The 17551-nt window shown below is 38.7% G+C and overlaps 1 protein-coding gene across 5 annotated transcripts in view; it reads right to left on the bottom strand.

The window, feature by feature from the left end:
• srpk2 (SRSF protein kinase 2) overlaps nt 1–17551 on the bottom strand; it is a 94925-nt gene that overhangs the window by 19835 nt on the left and 57539 nt on the right. For all 5 annotated transcript variants that reach the window (XM_084733751.1, XM_084733750.1, XM_084733754.1 and 2 more), the window contains 6 exons: nt 12142–12293; nt 8606–8714; nt 6215–6302; nt 5253–5340; nt 5033–5139; nt 2948–3113 (listed from right to left, as the gene is read on the bottom strand). In XM_084733751.1, the coding sequence (XP_084589877.1) occupies nt 2948–3113; nt 5033–5139; nt 5253–5340; nt 6215–6302; nt 8606–8714; nt 12142–12293 (710 nt within the window). The remainder of the gene's footprint in view (nt 1–2947; nt 3114–5032; nt 5140–5252; nt 5341–6214; nt 6303–8605; nt 8715–12141; nt 12294–17551) is intronic.

Below are 17551 nucleotides of genomic sequence, written 5' to 3'. Positions count from 1 at the left end.
CGCCGCCTTTATAGATCTGATACGTACAGAATCTGTAGCGGAAGTGAGAGAACTGCAAACAAATGAAGAAAAAGATCTTTCACACTCCCACAGCCTTATACGCTTGTCCCAGATCCATAACATTACTGGCTTATTCTTCTTGCCTTAGAGTATATCTCCTATATGGTACGACACTATAGTACAGTAAAGATATACTTAATAAATATATAAAAGACACTGTGTAAAAACAATCTAAGGTGTAAATCCTGCCTGTTTCCAAACACAGATGCAAAGTAAATATGATCAATCCTTTGTATTTTCCATAAATAGTCTCTTAAGATGCACGTTCAGCAGACAAAGTGGTGCACAAAGTATTCATTTTCAAGACTGACTGGCTGATTTTGTATCATCTACTGAGAGTTTCCAGCTCAGCAAAACAACAATATGTCAAACATATTTTTCTGTGCACCAAAAATATTCCTAAATAAACCAAATAATCAAATTACGTTGCCTTTTTTGTCCTTCAATCTAGTAGAAGTAAGCATACAGCAGAAATTAAAGGCATTTTGCTATAAAGCACATGTCTGCACTTACGTTAATGACAATAAAACATTTTATCTATTTTGTCTCTCCAGATTCGGTCACTAGCGAGCCCTCCTGTTTGGACAGCTGATGGTTTTGTGCCCGACTTTAATTGCGTAGAAATGTAAGCAGTGTAATTGGTTTCCCTGAGGCTCAAAACGACTCCTTCGGCTGATGCAAGCAATTGACAGCTCATGAGGAGGTTCACCAGGAGGACAGGGTTCAAGACGAGTTTGTCGAGATGTTTTTTTTTAAACAACTCGACTTTTTTTTTTTCAGTGGAGGAACTCGGTGACAGGAGATGAAAACGCAGGAAACGTCTCTGTGATGCACAAAAGACTTCTCGGTGAATCCTTTTTCTTTACAGAGCACTTCAATATTAAACATGATCATTTACAAAAAAAAGATTTGTTACATTATTGATGATTCCTGATTTATTTGCATTAACTATAAACACTTATTTCAAATCAGGAGTATTAATTGTTAACCTACTACATGTATGCTATTGTAAGCTTCCCTTTTTACCTAAAATCTGAATTCTGATGAAGAAGCTACACATCCTGCATAAATAAGAGACTACATCTACAGACTTCACTACATACTGGCAAATTCAGGTTTCCTAACTTGTTTTTCTTTCACTTTACTTCTACTTAGTAAAATAGATGCAAATTTGGTAAACTGTGTGGGGGAAACACCAGAAATAAATTAAGAAATATTTCAATATTTTGGGAAATACCTTTATTGGCATTCTATGTGAGAGTCAGGTAAGAAGATCGACCACTCTCTTGTCTATACAGTAATTATGATCCTACAGCCAGCAGCCACTTAGCTTAGCTTAGCATAAAGATTGGAAAAAAAGGGGGAAACAGCTCACCTTTCTCTGCCCAAAGGTAACAAAATCTACCTTAATCTGTACAAAGACTAAGAGTTACAAAAAGCAACTTGGGATGTTATTTAGGATTATGTGCTTGACTATTTCTTGGCCAAGTGCAGTTTGTTCCTGGAGTCTGGCAAGGAAAATAAAAAGAGGAAAGGGTCATTACATCATATAGAACATCCTATGCTTTGCCTGATGCCAGACTTTGATGCCAGTTCTAATGAAGCTTATGATGCATGGAGAGAAACACTAAAACCCAACATATCTGTGTGGCCTGACTCTGAAGAAAAAAAGAACACACTTTGGACTAACATCCTGACTAATTTTTCCAAATGAATGCATTCATTTATTCACTGTTGGTCTCTAAATATCATGACTGACACTGCATGTCCCCTAAGCTTCAACAGAACTGGAACCAAAGTCTGGAGCACTGAATGTTCTGTAATGATGTGACTTTCCTTGGAGTCTGGTCATCAGCCAGGCTACCTGTTTCCAGCTGTCATGCTAAGCTAAGCTATGCTAAGCTAACCGGCTGCTGGCTGTAGATTCATATTGAACAAACACTGAATTACCTTTGAATGGATTCACTTATCACATAAATTTCCTGTTTACTACATCATGTATTCATATATATGTTCACTCATACACACACTCTCTGACAACTCTGTAACATTTCATACACAGTCATGTACCACACAGACACAGAAGCACTTGCACATACACACGTTTTTAAAAACTGCTCCTGATGTTCTGATCTTGATCTGGATTTATCCACTGATTTCTTTAGTAGTTTTAAGAGATTAAAAGCCCAACAAGGGTTGGGATTTGCAAATTCACTTCAGCTAGACACCACAGATACATGTCACGTTGCTTCTCCATAGTGTATGTTACAGTGATTATGTTTGCACACGCACACTAATTTTCCACCATTATTCAAAATATGACAGTCTGAAATTGACACAAGTCACGTAAACAGCATAATTAGTTTGGATATTCTGAGGCCTTATTCTGAATGTGCTATTCTTTGCTTTAGGAGCACTAGACATGAATATATGTCTCAACTGAGGTTTTCATTGCAGCATGTACAAAAGACAACAACACTGAGACTTGGATGTCACCTGTTTTTTAGATATGCAAAAATATTGCACCACCAAACTTTCCAAGTAGTTGAATGAATGAAAGGCTGTGTCTGCATGGTCAAACAAGTCCACCACCAATAATAATAATAAAAAAAACTCCAGCTGTTCCACTTTTCCACAATCACACTATTCACAGCTGCATGTAAACTGGAATATTAGTGGAATATTCACTTTTATTAGCCATGTAAACAGCTCATTAGGAATATTATCTCTTTCAAGATGAAGGAAAAAACAGAATATCTTAAATATGTAAATATGTGTGCAGTGTTTTTCTGTATTATCGTTATGAGAGTGGTATCAGTCTTCTCCTCTAACTCTCAAACTTCCCAAAATGTTGAACTATTATTTCAGCTAGTATTTTTGTGTCTACCTGCTGATCCAGACGGTGGGGGTGCTCCAGCTTTCTGCCATTCGGTGGCCTCCATGGCCATCCGCCTAACAAAGGCATCGTCTACACACATCAGGATGTTCTCTGGTTTGATGTCCGTGTGGATGATTTTACATTTAGTGTGGAGGTAATCCAGACCCTGCAGGACCTGCAGACACATTCAGATAAACAGATGCAGACTTTATTAGCTGAAAAACACGCTCACACATCTTGTTTAGGCGTGTATACACTCAAAAAAAAAAAAAGAAAAGCAGACAAAGCCTCTTGCCAAGTTCAGTTCTCCTCCTCTATCTGCCCTCCTTTCATTCCTTCTCTCTTTCTCAGAGACAAATTAGCCATTCTTCTATTGCTCGTCATCCTCTGAGGGGAGAGAGGAGAGGCTGTTGACGTTTCTGTTTCACTGTTTCTCTCATTTGTTTCTGTCCAGAGGCTTTGAGATGGAAGCAGAGAACAGTCGCGTTTAGTCTCTACTCATCCTCAGCCGTGGCTTTTGAGAGGCTGAAATGGTTCAACAACTTCACATGCTCATCAGGTGGCTGAGAGGGGAAAAGTCCTGCGTCTTAGGATGGCAGTGTTACTGAAGTGTGAAGTGCACAATGGCATTCACTGTTTTGGCAGGGCTAAATATTGGTCTGTTTATGTTTTATATTTTTCCATCCAGTTTTTTTCTTTCTTTCCCCACAGTCTTGCGAGCCATATTTGGACACTACAACGTTTTCGTAACCTTCTCCCCCTGAGGAATTATAGATAGAAATCTTCTGAGTCTCAGTGCTCCAACAAAAATCTACTTTGTGTCTAATTTTCAGGCTGGTAAAGCAATGAAGCACCACTGCTTCACAGAACAAGAAGGGTACTTCCAGTTGTATGAGTGTAATTTTTCTTCAAAATCAATACATTAGAGATGCACTGATGCATTTTTTATAAGCTGCGATCTGATTTCGATACCTTAGTTTGGATATCTGCTGATACAGATACATATCTTGTAAATGTGCATTCAGCCCACATTATTACTCTGAGAGACTTTTAGACAACCACGCAGGTACGTCTGACTGCAGGCTCAAGGCAGCACGTCTGCCACTCTCTGTGCATTCATCTGTCTTGCACGTCCTTTCGTCCTCTCCCTCTCTGTATCTTGCTGATCCTCACACACACACAAACATATGAACAGAGGTCAAATGAATTATCTCCAGAAAACCCAAGACTCATGAACTCCATGTTACCAGCGTTTGCATTTATGAGCAAAATTATCTGCATGACATTAGGGCTGCACAATTATTTGAAATATTATTGGAATTGCAATATGCCTGAGCGCAATATCCAAATTTCAGAAGATGCAACTGCTTTGATAATGTTTGGCAAAACAGCGTTATAATGAAGTACAGTAGTGCTGCAGAAATTCCCTGGTCCAAAATCTGGTTTTCCAGACCCCAACAAATGTCACATCATTATGATTTTAATACTTTTTTCAGTGAAAATGAAAAATGTGATGCAAAAATTTTAATTCCCACTAATCAAGAATCATATCTCAACTGCAATATCTGTCAAAATCATTGCAATATAATTTTTCACCATTTCCTGTAGTCCTGTAGTTTTCATCTCTACATTTTTGCCTTTACTTTTTTGTCCTGTGTACACACACGATGCCCTTGCAAAATAGTCATTCTTTCCTCCTCATCATCTGCTTTATACTTTTAGTTTTAATATGTGCTGCATGTAACACATACTTATCAGTTGTACTAAGTATTATTTCTCACATTAAATTCCCTTTTAACACAATGATCCTGTGGTTCTTGCACATGGATAAATGTAGTTTAAACCTGCCAATGTATTAAACATCATCATCAAATAAGGATACAGCTCCATTTAGCGAAAATTAATCATTTTGCTTTTAATGCACTACAACTCTTAACTAAATCCGTGTGCTGGACATGCTGGATTGCAGTGGTCAGATACATAATTTATCCAAATATCTATAAACCTATAAATAGATTTAGTTCATTTGTGTGTGTGTGTGTGTGTGTGTGTGTGTGTGTGTGTGTGTGTGTGTGTGTGTGTGTGTGTGTATACCTGTCTGATGATGCTCTTGACACACGGCAGCGGCAGACCTTGGTAGTTGGATTTAATAATCCACTTCAGCAAGTGGTGACCGAGCACCTCAAACACCATACACACATCTGGGATGGAGAGTCAAGGTCTCACATTATCATATCACTGTCACTCTCTCTCTCTCTCTCTCTCACACACACACACACACACACACACACACACACTCTTCTGATGGGGATACGTATGCCGTTCACTCCAGAGATCTTGAAGTCATCTATCAGCTGAACCACCATGTCCTTGTTGGGGTCACTGGGGTCGCTCTCCCTCACCTGGAGGACAAGACGACAATGAGATGAAGCAAACATGACAGGAGGAAGGAGCAGAAGATGATGGACAAATAAAGAAGGGACATAAAAGGAGAGATAAGGCAAAAAAGAGGTAATGGGATGACTGAAGGGGAATAAGAAGGGTAGAGGAGAAGAGTGGGAATAAAAGGGAGACAGTTGAGGAAAGAAAGGAGACAAAGGAGGTGGATGAGGAGAATAAAGATGCTGAAAAATTGATTCAAAGATGACTGTCCTCTGCATCCACCATGCAAGATAAATGACCAGTGTTTCTTGTTAACAGAGAAACAGAGTGGGGGGATGCAAGGTGTGAAGATCTCATATTGAAAAGAAAGAGAAAAAAAATCTGTTTTATATGAATTTTATGTCTTATGAGACTTACATATCTCAAATTATGATATGATATCATGATCGGATATGATGTTTTTTTATATGTTCCATATATTGTTTGTTTAAACATGTATCAGTTATAAAGACATACAAGGATATTATATGTGAATTTACTGTCACATATGGTACTTATAAATTCAAAAATTGTGTATTTTCATATTACACACATATACTAAGAATCTTGTATCTGGTTTGACTGTCATATATATTATTTTCAGATAAAAGATATACACATTTAGAAAAATGTATCTATATTTTCTCCATATGGGATGTGAGGGTGTAGGGAAGACAGAAAATAGAAGGGATATGAGGAGGATAAAAAAGGATGAGAAAATGGAGCAAAGAAGCATGATAAGAATAAGAAAAGAAGGGAAGATAAAATGAAAAAAAAGGAACAAATGAGAACGAGGAAAAATGAAAAGAATAAGATTCTCAGACACTTTAAATGTCAAACTAATCAGATTCTCACACATCGCAGCAGTTTGATCTCATCCAGGGCCGTCTCTGTGTAATGTTGGGCGCTCTTCACCACCTTCATCGCCACAAAGTTCTTCACTCTGCAACGACACAGATGCATTTTGGTTTTTCTTTCTGGTTCACACACACCGCTGTAAGACTGATAAATGTGTCCACGTCTGAGAAATTATAAAATGTTCCTCGCTGCGCCTTTGTTACACCTTTGCTCAGCTATCGTTCACACTGCCCACACTGACAGTGGAAATGCAAATGTGGCTGTGGGGCATTTCATAACACAGAAATTAAATTAACACTCATTACTAAATCAATCAAAATTAAAGCTGACACACAACCATCCTGCAGCACATCCTGCTTTATGCTTTATTGTCTGAGGCTGCTTCACATTTCTTTTGGCCTCCTCGTGATTCACATTTACACATTATATCACATATTGTAAGGATTAATATAACTTTTTCTGTCCAAAACCTAAACTCAAGGTATCAGCTAATACTAAGTACCTTCATAATGCCAGTGGTCATTTTTTACCCAAACCTAAAGACAACTGCTTCAGTTCATGGACGTCACTGGGATCACTGTGTTCTGTCACCCTGTGGCTCATCTCTCATGGGATTATGAAACACTTTACATGGCATTAATATTAACAGAACAACAGAAAACAACTAAGTGTTGACATTCAAATATCATCCGTATTTTTAGATTTGTGCATATTTAAATTGTTTTGAGTCAGTGGTGAGTCAGCGGTGCACTCAGTGACTCAGTGAACATAACTGATAGCTAATTTTATAATGACACTAATGAAGAAACTCTATTTAATGCAAATTGTTCACATCTGTCTGATGCAATCCAGTGTACCACCTAAGGCTGACCCAAGCATTGATATGTCGATATAATATATGTTTAAAATGAAAAAAACTACTGAAGCTATAAAAAGTTTCTTATTGCTCATTCCTCTGTTAAGTTCAGTCTTTTGTCTGTTATCCTGTCAGAAATTTTCAGTTTATTAATTAAAAAAAAAAAAAAAAAAAAAAAAGTCAGACTTTTTCTCCATATGGGATGCGAGGGTGTAGGAAAGAAGGAAAACAGTATTTTTTTCTTTATATCACTATCTCTGTATTTGAGTGGCCCAGTGTGCTTCAACAGGACCAGATCTAAGAAGAAATACAGCTAGCACTGACATGAAGAATACCCTGGCTTCATAAAGGTGATGATTTGCTACTGTAATACAATAACAACAGTGCATATAAAGTACATGCGAGGAAATGCAAATCAAAGTCCGCCATAACTGTTAAACCTGTTATTTTGGGGCGGTGGAAACAAGCTGTGTCTCACCAATCTGAATATAAATCCAATATTCTCCTGGGGGAAACATCTTTGTCTTCAGCTGCTAAATCCTCCACGATGTTCACCAGCTAGTCGCTAACTGTGTCTGTCTGCTGTTTGGTCCTGAGCAGGTCGTGCACGGTGGGTTCTTGGAGCTTTTTTTTTTAGTCTGAAAACAGCTGCCTGCTGTAGCCAAAAACCTGTACGCCAGGTCAATTCTGCAGTCAGTTCCCCTGACCACGGCGCTGGCTTACAACTGGAGTTGGTCCCACAGCGGCTGCTCACTGCTCCTATTACGAGGATAAGTTGACTGCAGAGACTAAATCTGATAGTGTGCAATTGTACTCTGTATGATTGTATAATCACAATAAAGTTGACCTTTACTATGAAAGCAATGAGAGTGGACCGAAACAGTAAAGTTGAAGGCTGAAACTCACTGTATAGGTACATGAATATTATTAAGAGTGCAGTAAGTATTTCCTTGATAGAAATTCATGTTCAAATTATGTTAAGAGGTAAGAGAGCCGACAACAGAACTCTTAACATTGACACCTCGAGTGTAACCGTCAGTCGTTGACATTCTTGACACATTTTTCAAGGATAGCGACCGACTGCACAGTGCGCTCTCAAGTTTTATGACCACCATTAGTGTAATTAACACCGGTGACACGAGGAAATGAGTTTGTGTGTTTGAGTCAGTGAAAGGTGACACTGGGTTGATGATACTGTCATCCATCCACCCCGGTTGCCACGTGAACGCAGAAACAACATTATAGTGCAAACGGATGGCTTTGGCGGCTGGTGGTGTTAGTTGCAGCCGTTGTCGTGGTGATGTGCCAGATCCTGTCAACAGGTGCACGTGTGGTGTGCGTGTGGTTTGTTTGATGTGCGTGTGAGCACAAGGTGAAGCGAAGGACTGCAAGAGGAGCCATTGTGCGCGCGTGTGTGTGCGCTGAGGACGTTTTCTGGGTCATAACGTGTTTGCGGTGAGCGAGTATGTGTGTGTATCTTGTGCATGAGTCTATACTGTACCATACTGTTTGTGTGTGTGTGTGTGACTCACTGTATGTCCCAGCATAGCCATACGGTGGAGAAGTGGCCCCATCCCAGCTTCCTGATCACATGGTACCTCCCGTTGAACAAATCCCCGATCTTCACCGGATGGTACCCTCCTGAGAGAGACGAAGAGCGGGAGATGAAGGTTACAGGCGACTGCTGGTGATAACCAGCCAATGACATGAAATCCATTAGTGAGTGAGAGGTGGAGGAGAGCAGCAGAGAGGGAGGGAGGTCAAACACACAGAGCAAGAGACAGGAGGAGAGGAGTGTTGTGGATTAATAGAGAAGCAGGAGGAGAGAGCAGCTGAAATATTTAGCAAAGATATAATGAGTGAAAAGCATCAGAACATTTGACCAAAAGATAGTTGATTGATTAGTTGTTACAAAAGCAAATAACTCCACTATTTTCATCATCAGTTAAATGCAAAATATGTAAACAAAAAATCTATTAGATATGACTCAGGAAGAAATTGTGTTCACAGAGGAGGTGATGTATGAAATTATATGTTATGTTTAGTCACTCTCTGATGTATCCGACGTACCCTGTGTTTTCTGGGGGGGGGGGGGGGGGTCAAAGTAACTAGCAGGAAACACCTGTTAGCTTGAATAAATTATGAATTTCTCTGGGTTTGACCATTGTTGGAGAGAGGCTGAATTATGTTATATTAAGTACACAACTCAACAAAATATATAACACAGATCTCACATTTTTAGGAATTTTACCAAAGAAATGTTACATAGTATAGCTTTAATAATTGAATAATTTTTCAAGTTAAAAAGCCAAATATGTGCTGGTTCTAAAATGTGAAGATTCTTTGCTTTTCTTTGTCTTCTGTGACAGCAAACTGAATATTTTCTGGTTTAGGACTGTTTCTTCAGAAGTAAAAAAAAACACTTGAAGATGAGATTTTGAGGAATTATGTTTTTTTTCTCTCTCTCTTTTTTAATAGGCAAAACGATTTATCGAGAAAATGATCTACAGATTGTAAGCTGCAGCCCTAGTGAACATCATGTGCTATTCAGTATCTACTAAGTCTGCAACTAACGATTATTTTTTAAGTTATTATAAGTTATTTGGTCCATAAAATGTCAGAAAATCATGAATAGTGTTGATCCCTGTCTCCCAAAGCCCAAAACAACATGCTCAAATGTTTTGTTTTGTCCACAATCCAAAGATATTCAGTTTATTGTCAAAGAGGAATAAAGAAAGCAGAAAATATTCACACTTGTAAGGCTGAAATCAGAAAATGTAGACATTTTTGTCGCAGCAATGACTCAAAACAACTAATTGATTATCAAAATAGTTGGCATTTAATGTAATAGTTCACATCGAGCAACTATAAATGTGAGCTTAAGCAGCCCCAGATTCTCAGATAAAATTATACTGCACACTAAACTGTGTTTTACATGCTGCTATTTTTGTATAATAATATGAACACAGTATATTTATAAGGAATAGGCCTTACAGTATATCTTTTCTTAATCCATTAGGCATCTATTTCAACTCGATTCGAAGTTGAACAGATGAAACCTTGTTTGAAAGCAAATCCTCATGATTCTGTCTGTGAGAACCTTTTTAAAATGCCAACATCACTGCAACAACAGTTGTTTATTTTCTAATAGGAGTGCACACAAAACAGAGCAATAATACAAAAAACAGGCAAAAAAAACCCTCTGACAATGAGAAAAAAAAAAAACTCAAAGTGTTCAGGAGAGCCCAGGATTATGATTGCAATCAAACTGGTTCAAGAGTAATAACCATTTTATTTTGTGTGTCACTTTTGGGTTGTGTAAAAAAAAACGGCGCTCTTGTTAAGAGTTAAATTATTCAGTAATTGTTTGTAATGCTTCAACCTGGAGCTGAGTGTGTTTACCTAAATGAGACATCAGAATCCTCTTTGTTCTTGCTACAGTGACACTACCAGCTGGCGATCGGGAAGTCTCGCTTTGCCAGGGTTACATTTGTTGTAGGTGTAATTTATTGAACGTAAACTTGTGTAAAATGTGTATTTTTTTTAGTAAAACAGCACAGACACACAAGAAGGGTGGGCAGACCACAATATGTACGTGGAACAAATATTACTACAGCTACTGCTGCTCTTATTAGGAATAATACAATACGTGCATTTCTAACAGGGTTACAGCAACATCATAGAGTCTTTAAAGTTCTTAAAATGTTAAATAAATAAAAGACCCAAAAAATAAAGGGCTTTATGTACAGAATAATATGTTTTTGTTTTTTTAACAGAAAGCCAATGACAAGAAGCACAAACGCATAACAGAGATGTGAACTTTTCTTTTTTCTTTTTGTCTTTCATCCCACTGAAGTGAAACTGACAGTTTGTCTATGTTTCTTCCAAAACAACTTCAGAGAAATCAAGTTTTCCTTCAAAACAAGACACAAACCATCTGGAAAAAAAGACCCTTCATGTGTGTTTAGAATGATAACAGCAAAATAGAGCTGTAACAATCAGCCGATTAATCAATAGGTTGATTGAAATAAAATTAGTCACCAACTTTTTTGATGAAAGACTTATTGCTTTAATTGTATTTCTAGCACAAATGTCAAACATCTGCTGGTTCCACCTTCATAAATGTGAGGATTTGTTGCTTTTCTTCATTTACGACAATAAATGAAGAGTCTTTGGACAAAAGAACAAATCTGACATCACTCTGGGCTCTGGAAGTTTGTGATGAGCATTATTCACGATTTGTGACATTTTATAGACTAAATTTAACTAGTTTAATCATGAAAATAATAGGCAGATTTCTCAACAATGAAAATAAATCTTTATTGAAGCCCTACAGCAAACGCACTCCTGACAACAAATAAATTGTTGAGTCATTTTGTTAGAAAAAATCTCCAAATTCTCTGATTTCACCTTCTCAGATACTTTATATTTTCTGGTTTCTGTACTCCTTTATGACAGTAAACTGGATATTTTGGGTTGTGGACAAAACAAGACATTTGTAGATATTAGTAATGAAAATAATCATTAGTTGCTTTCCTTGCTTGCAGCACAGCAAAACCAGACAGTGTGCAGTGACTTTTTGTGCAGCACTGTGTGCAGGTTGTGGATTAAATGAAAGAAATTCCTATATTGTGTCCCTAGGACCTTTTTCTTTTTGCCACGGTATTCAAAGAGGTATTAGTGTTTTTTATTGAAGTGTAAAATTCTGTTATCGTGATAACCTTACTACAGATATTGAATGATAAGTGAAGTGCAATGTTCTACAGTGTTTACAGAAGGGGTGTAGCATTTTGATACAGAGGTGTGCGATGAAAATGATCCTGAGCCACTGCAGGAAACGAGACCGCTGCTCCGTTCAACCTTGAAACGCTCGTGTCACAACTACCACCCATGTCACACTGATGAAACGACAACACTGTTGCAAATCCCATCAGGACAGAGGGAGAAAAGAGGAGAAGAGGAGACAGGGGAGCCACTGTTGAGCTCTGTATGACAGATGTAGAGAGTGGAAGTAATGTGCTGGGACAGACGACTTCCGTGTCTGTGCGTGTGCGTGGGCGTGTCTGACCTTTGCAGTAGTCTGCGGGGTCCTCCTGCTCCTCATCGTCGGAGCCCAGGATCTCCTCCTCCGGCTCCGGGGGCCCTGCCGGCTCAGGCGGAGGTGGAGGGGGCGGCGGGGGAGGAGGGACGCTCACCGGGGCTTTCTGCTGGGTCTCAGGCCTGCAAACACAACGGTGGGACGGAAGTTAGATAACCCAGTAGGTAACTTTATACTGAAAATCCATCTCCCAGTGTCATCCTTCTACCTTGACATTTTTTTGTGACTCACAGCGAGTGCAAGAGACTGAGCTTTAAGTGCCGATGACTAATATCAAGACAATAACTTGTTGCTGAATGCCATCATTCAATCGTGATTCATCCAGTAAGTTCATGAAAGCTTTTATATTTGCTGTTCTGAACACATTGTGTCAGACAGGTTGCAGGTCGCAGCAGAGGAAAAAAGAAAACAGGAAGTGACATGTTACGTGTCTGTGTTTGGACTATATAAAAGAAGTGGGCATGACCATCAAAAGTCAGTGTTGCTGAGCAAATAAAGAATGAGGTGGCAACTACAGAAACTCATATTTAATCAACAGAAAGTCAGAGAAGATGAAGGACATCACAACATCAGAGACATCTTTTGATTTTGCAGTACAATAAAATCATCAAAAGCCTTCGATGACAACATAATGCAGTCAGGCTTTGGTCAAAAATGAGGCCAGGGCTTTCTGCACACAAATAAAGCCTGTTATATTTATTCAAGCATCTTCTGCAACACGAAGACTAAACTCACTTACAAATACGGTTAAATAAATGTCTATTAGTTTTAAGTTGGGGCAGAGCTGAAGTATTTTAGTGTACAGAAAGTGCCTTCTACATTTCTGACACAATAAAAATCAACAATTCATGAGTAAAAAGTGCAGCGCTTGACATTTTGCAAATAGCGTACAAAACAAGGAGCTTGTTGTTACTTCTACAACCACTTCTACAGCCAAACACAAACCCAAACACAGTGGATATTATTCCTACATTCCAGTAGTGTTTGTAAAAGAAAACTTTCAGACTGGCAACAGAGCCAAAAACACAACATCTCATGATGAACTAAGCATCACCGCAGTATTATCTCAATATCAGTTCATGTTTATTAATCCTGAAGGACTAACAGGAGGAGGAGTAACATAAGAATAAAAACAACAGAGTTTTAAATATAAAGTGTATGAGGAGTAAATGCTCATAGAATAACAACAAAACAAGGTTAAGTAAAAAATTAAAGTAAAATAAACTAAATTAGAAAAGTAGTATTGGCAATGATATTGAGAGTAATATTAGCAGTGACACTGTAATAAGTAAAAAAGTAAAATGATTAAAAATCAGGTAATAAAAACTCAAAAAGAACCTGGAAATTGTGTTTTTAACAACAATTTCAGAGCTTTATCTAAAAAGATTTATATTCTCAAGAATTTAAGATCTAATGACAGTTTTCAGTAAGATTCAACCTGTTTTTATTCGAGAACTAAATACCTAAATATGAGAAGTTATTTTTATAATAAACAGTAAGACAGGATTATCACCCAGTCCAACACAAAACTGGAATTGGTTGATTCTGTTTGGAGCTCAGACAGTCAGATTGAACCAATCAACACCCACCCATCACCTCAGACGTGAATGAGCAGAAAAAATGGACACCGTCCAAAACCAGACAGACGAAACAACTTGGACAAATGCGGCATCTTGTCTGTGGTTTTCAAACAGGAATATAATGACAGATAGATAAGATAGATTGTGAGCTTTTCAGGGTTCATGTGCGTGGTCAGTCCTTTCAGTTCCCAGCTTTGCTCCACTTCGTTCTCACTTGCTTGTCTAAAATGGAACGGAGCCCATGAGAGAGAAAACAGAAAATAGGCTGCAGAGCACCGGCTGCCTCTTTCTCCAGGCCGGAGAGTTTAGCTGGCACTCTCACCCAGGGCGACTTACAATGATTGATCAGGCAGGGGGTTCAGCGTTTTGTTTTCAGATGCTGCCACAACACACATGGCTGTTTGTTGAAATTTTGGGAACGTGCCTCTAACGTTTCTGGGCTGATCCCACCGAAAAAAAAAAAACTCTAAGCCAACAGCCTGCCACCGTGCCACTTGTGTCAGGACATTGCAAACTATGACGCTCTTTAGATTTGTTATGTTAATACTCTCTGGAAAGCTTTTCTTGCTTGGCATCACCAGACTAATTTACAAATGTGTATTAATCTGCAACCTCTCAGTTCATTTTTGATTTCCAAGGGTTGTTATCAATGGGTGCAGACCAATATGCCACTGCCAATTGGATAAACCTACAACCAATCAGAGCAAGAAAATATATCACATAGTACTGAATGACACATGCAAGTGGAGGTGGTGCTTGCTCCGCTTTCAAACAGTAAAACATTCTCAAATTACAGCTAGTACACTCAAATGTGTTTCTGAAAACATATGTGGTGAGAAACAAGAAATGCAGCAACAGAATCATGATTCATATTTGAGCAGCACTGCCTTGTTTGACACTGGTGACGCTCCTCTTTCAGTCATTGTGTAAAACTTGCCCCATATTAAATACACAATTGTAACTGGCCCAACAAGAGCCAAGGACAGGAGGATGACCAGATCAACCTGCCAGAGCAAATGAAACATTGAGCTTGCAGATTTGTCTGTGTCTATTCATTACTATTCACGGGTCCTTTAGAGCAATGGTGGGGTGGAGACCCCCTTACAGGGGTGCAAGCTTACTCTTTAGCTGATGTTATCACAGACATGTAGGGGCCGTCAGAATTCATTTCAAAGGGTCACCAGAAGGGCTGTTGTGATATCAGATTTTCTTATCACGATTTTTGTGGCCAAAAGAATTTACAACAACGATAAAGTCACAATAGCTATAGAAAATTTGCAAAAAAAAGAAGCTATCAGTCATAGTCATCTTTAACTTTGTGCATTTTGTCCCCTTTTTGCACATGAACTGTACAAAAGCACACAAAAAGTGCAAGAACGGACAGCAATGGAAGTGATTTAAGAGCATACAGTACGTTTAGGAAGTGATGGATTATTTACATGATATTCCTTTATGTCAGTTATTAACATGATATCAATATTTCATTTTTTTAAAAGTATGGTTATCATCTATACATATTTATTTTGCAAAATTCCTGGTCACAAGCAAAAAAGTTGGGGAACCCCTGCTTTATTGTACTGAACACTAAACTGTACCATTGTTCTGCACCTACAGTAGATGGACAAACACCGTCTACATTTATTGTGATTGGAGCATAGAGTTACTTTGATTGAGGGACATTTCCACGTTTCATTTTGTCTCTGTCAGATGAGCTCTCCTGTCACAAGCCGGTGATATATGAACTTCTGTAAAACAACATGTGATGATGTGCTCTGAGGAGCTAACATATCCCTCGCACTCATCAGTACCAGGAAAAGGCTGACACCGTCCATCAATCTAACATGCCTTTATCACGACTGAATCGCATCTTCACCTTAAAGACGACTCACTGCTTCAATCCTGTCTCCGCGAGACCGAATCCGAGCCTGAGAGAGCTCGACAACAAACACACTTCTTATTATTCAGCGTCAGCACACAGCAAACGGCAACATGATCAAAAGCTAAATTAAGACGGAAAGTATATAAACACAAAAACACACAAAGCCAGCGCTTGTGAGCTGTTATAAAATTGTGGTCACAGGCGCAGACACATGATGGAGCCTCTTGGTGCGTTGCCATGGCAACTGCAGAGCGAGGGGAGGGGGAGGTAGAGAAAAATCCAGGACACAAAGCGTTAACGTGGCGGCAAGGCCAAAACACACACACACACACAATGGCGACAGTTGTTCCAATGCAGCAGCAGCGAAGGACAGAAGATAACTTGGCATTGAGATTTCATTGCTGTTTTACAACTGACACACACACACACACACACGCACACACACACACACACAGGCAGTAGAGGGCCGTGTCCTTGCAGTAGGATGCTGCTTCTTTACCAAAGCAGTCACGTACGGAGTCATACATCACGTCTATTAGCTCAGTGCTTTTATACGGCTCATCTCGCCATTGGCTGTACGAACACTCAGCCCCGCATAACTTTCTGGAGCCGAGCCGAGCAGCAAAAACATTAAGACAGCAAAGACGCCACAGTCTCAAAGACACACAAGGCAGAGGAAGGACGGTGACAGAATAAAGACGAATCGAGTGGGTGAACAGAGAGAAAACACAGAGACAGAGGCAGAGATGAAGACTCGGAGTCAGAGAGGTGGGCAGAAAAAAACGACAGAGACAGAAACAGGAGGTCAGATATGGAGAGGAATGTACAGACAGGCATAAACAGAAAGAGGTCGACAGACAGTAGGATGGAAATAACAGCAGACAGAAAAAATATGCAAGCAAAAACAAGGACAGAATGATATCCTGTAAAGAAACAGATAAAAGAAATACTGCAGCTGCAGCAATTAGGCCTAGTCGACTGTCAACTATTAAATTAATTTTGAACAATTTTGATAACCAATTAATAATTTTGAGTCTTTTTTTTTATCTTCCAAAACAACTTCAGAGAAATCAAGAGATTTCCTCCAAAATGAGACACAAACAATCTGAAGAAGTGACTCCTCGTGATGTATTATAGCATAGCAAGACAATTATTTGTCAGTTATTCTGATAATCGAGTAAACATTTCAGACATTTTTCAAGTAAAACTGTCAAACATTTGCCACTTATGAGAGTAAATAAAGAGTCTTTGGGTTTTGGACTGTTGGTTGGGCAAAAGTTTAGTCAGTTCAGTTCAGTTTAGTCTGAAATTTGATTTACATAGATTAGTAGATTGATCAGTTAGTTGTCAGCTATTAAATTAATCTCTAATTTGATAATCGATCAATTGTTTTGAGCCATTTTGCTTTTAGAGAAAATGCCCAAATTCTCTGATTTCACCTTCTCAAAAGTGAATATTTGTGTTGTGGACATAGTTGTGGACAAAACAAGACATATGAGGACGTCATAGAAACAGTGGTCAACATCTTTCAGTAAATCTGACATTTTATAGACCAAACAGCTAAACAGTTAATCGAGAAAAGGTTTGATTGAAAATAAAATGAAGTGAAAAGAATCGTTAATTGGAGCCCTACAGAGGACAGAAAGAGGAAGACAGAGAGACAAACACAAGCAGAAACAGAAAAAAGATGGACAGTAGTATACTGTAGGCTAATGAGCAGAGAGACCAGCCAGAAAAAAAAACACAGAGGCAGCAGACAGAAAAAACCTGAGACCAAGAAAGAGGCAGAAGAGAGAGACAGGCTGAAAAAATAAATAAAACACAATCAGGGAGGAAACATAAAACAAAACAAAAAGTGTTGAAGATTTGCCTCATTTTGAACATTTAAGGACGTCATCTTGGACTTTAGGAAACACTGATC

Source organism: Lutjanus erythropterus, chromosome 13 (assembly GCF_056507025.1).
Source record: "Lutjanus erythropterus isolate fLutEry1 chromosome 13, fLutEry1.hap2, whole genome shotgun sequence".
In the NCBI taxonomy this organism is placed as follows: domain Eukaryota; kingdom Metazoa; phylum Chordata; class Actinopteri; order Lutjaniformes; family Lutjanidae; genus Lutjanus; species Lutjanus erythropterus.
This window is presented reverse-complemented; position numbering and strand designations above follow the sequence as displayed.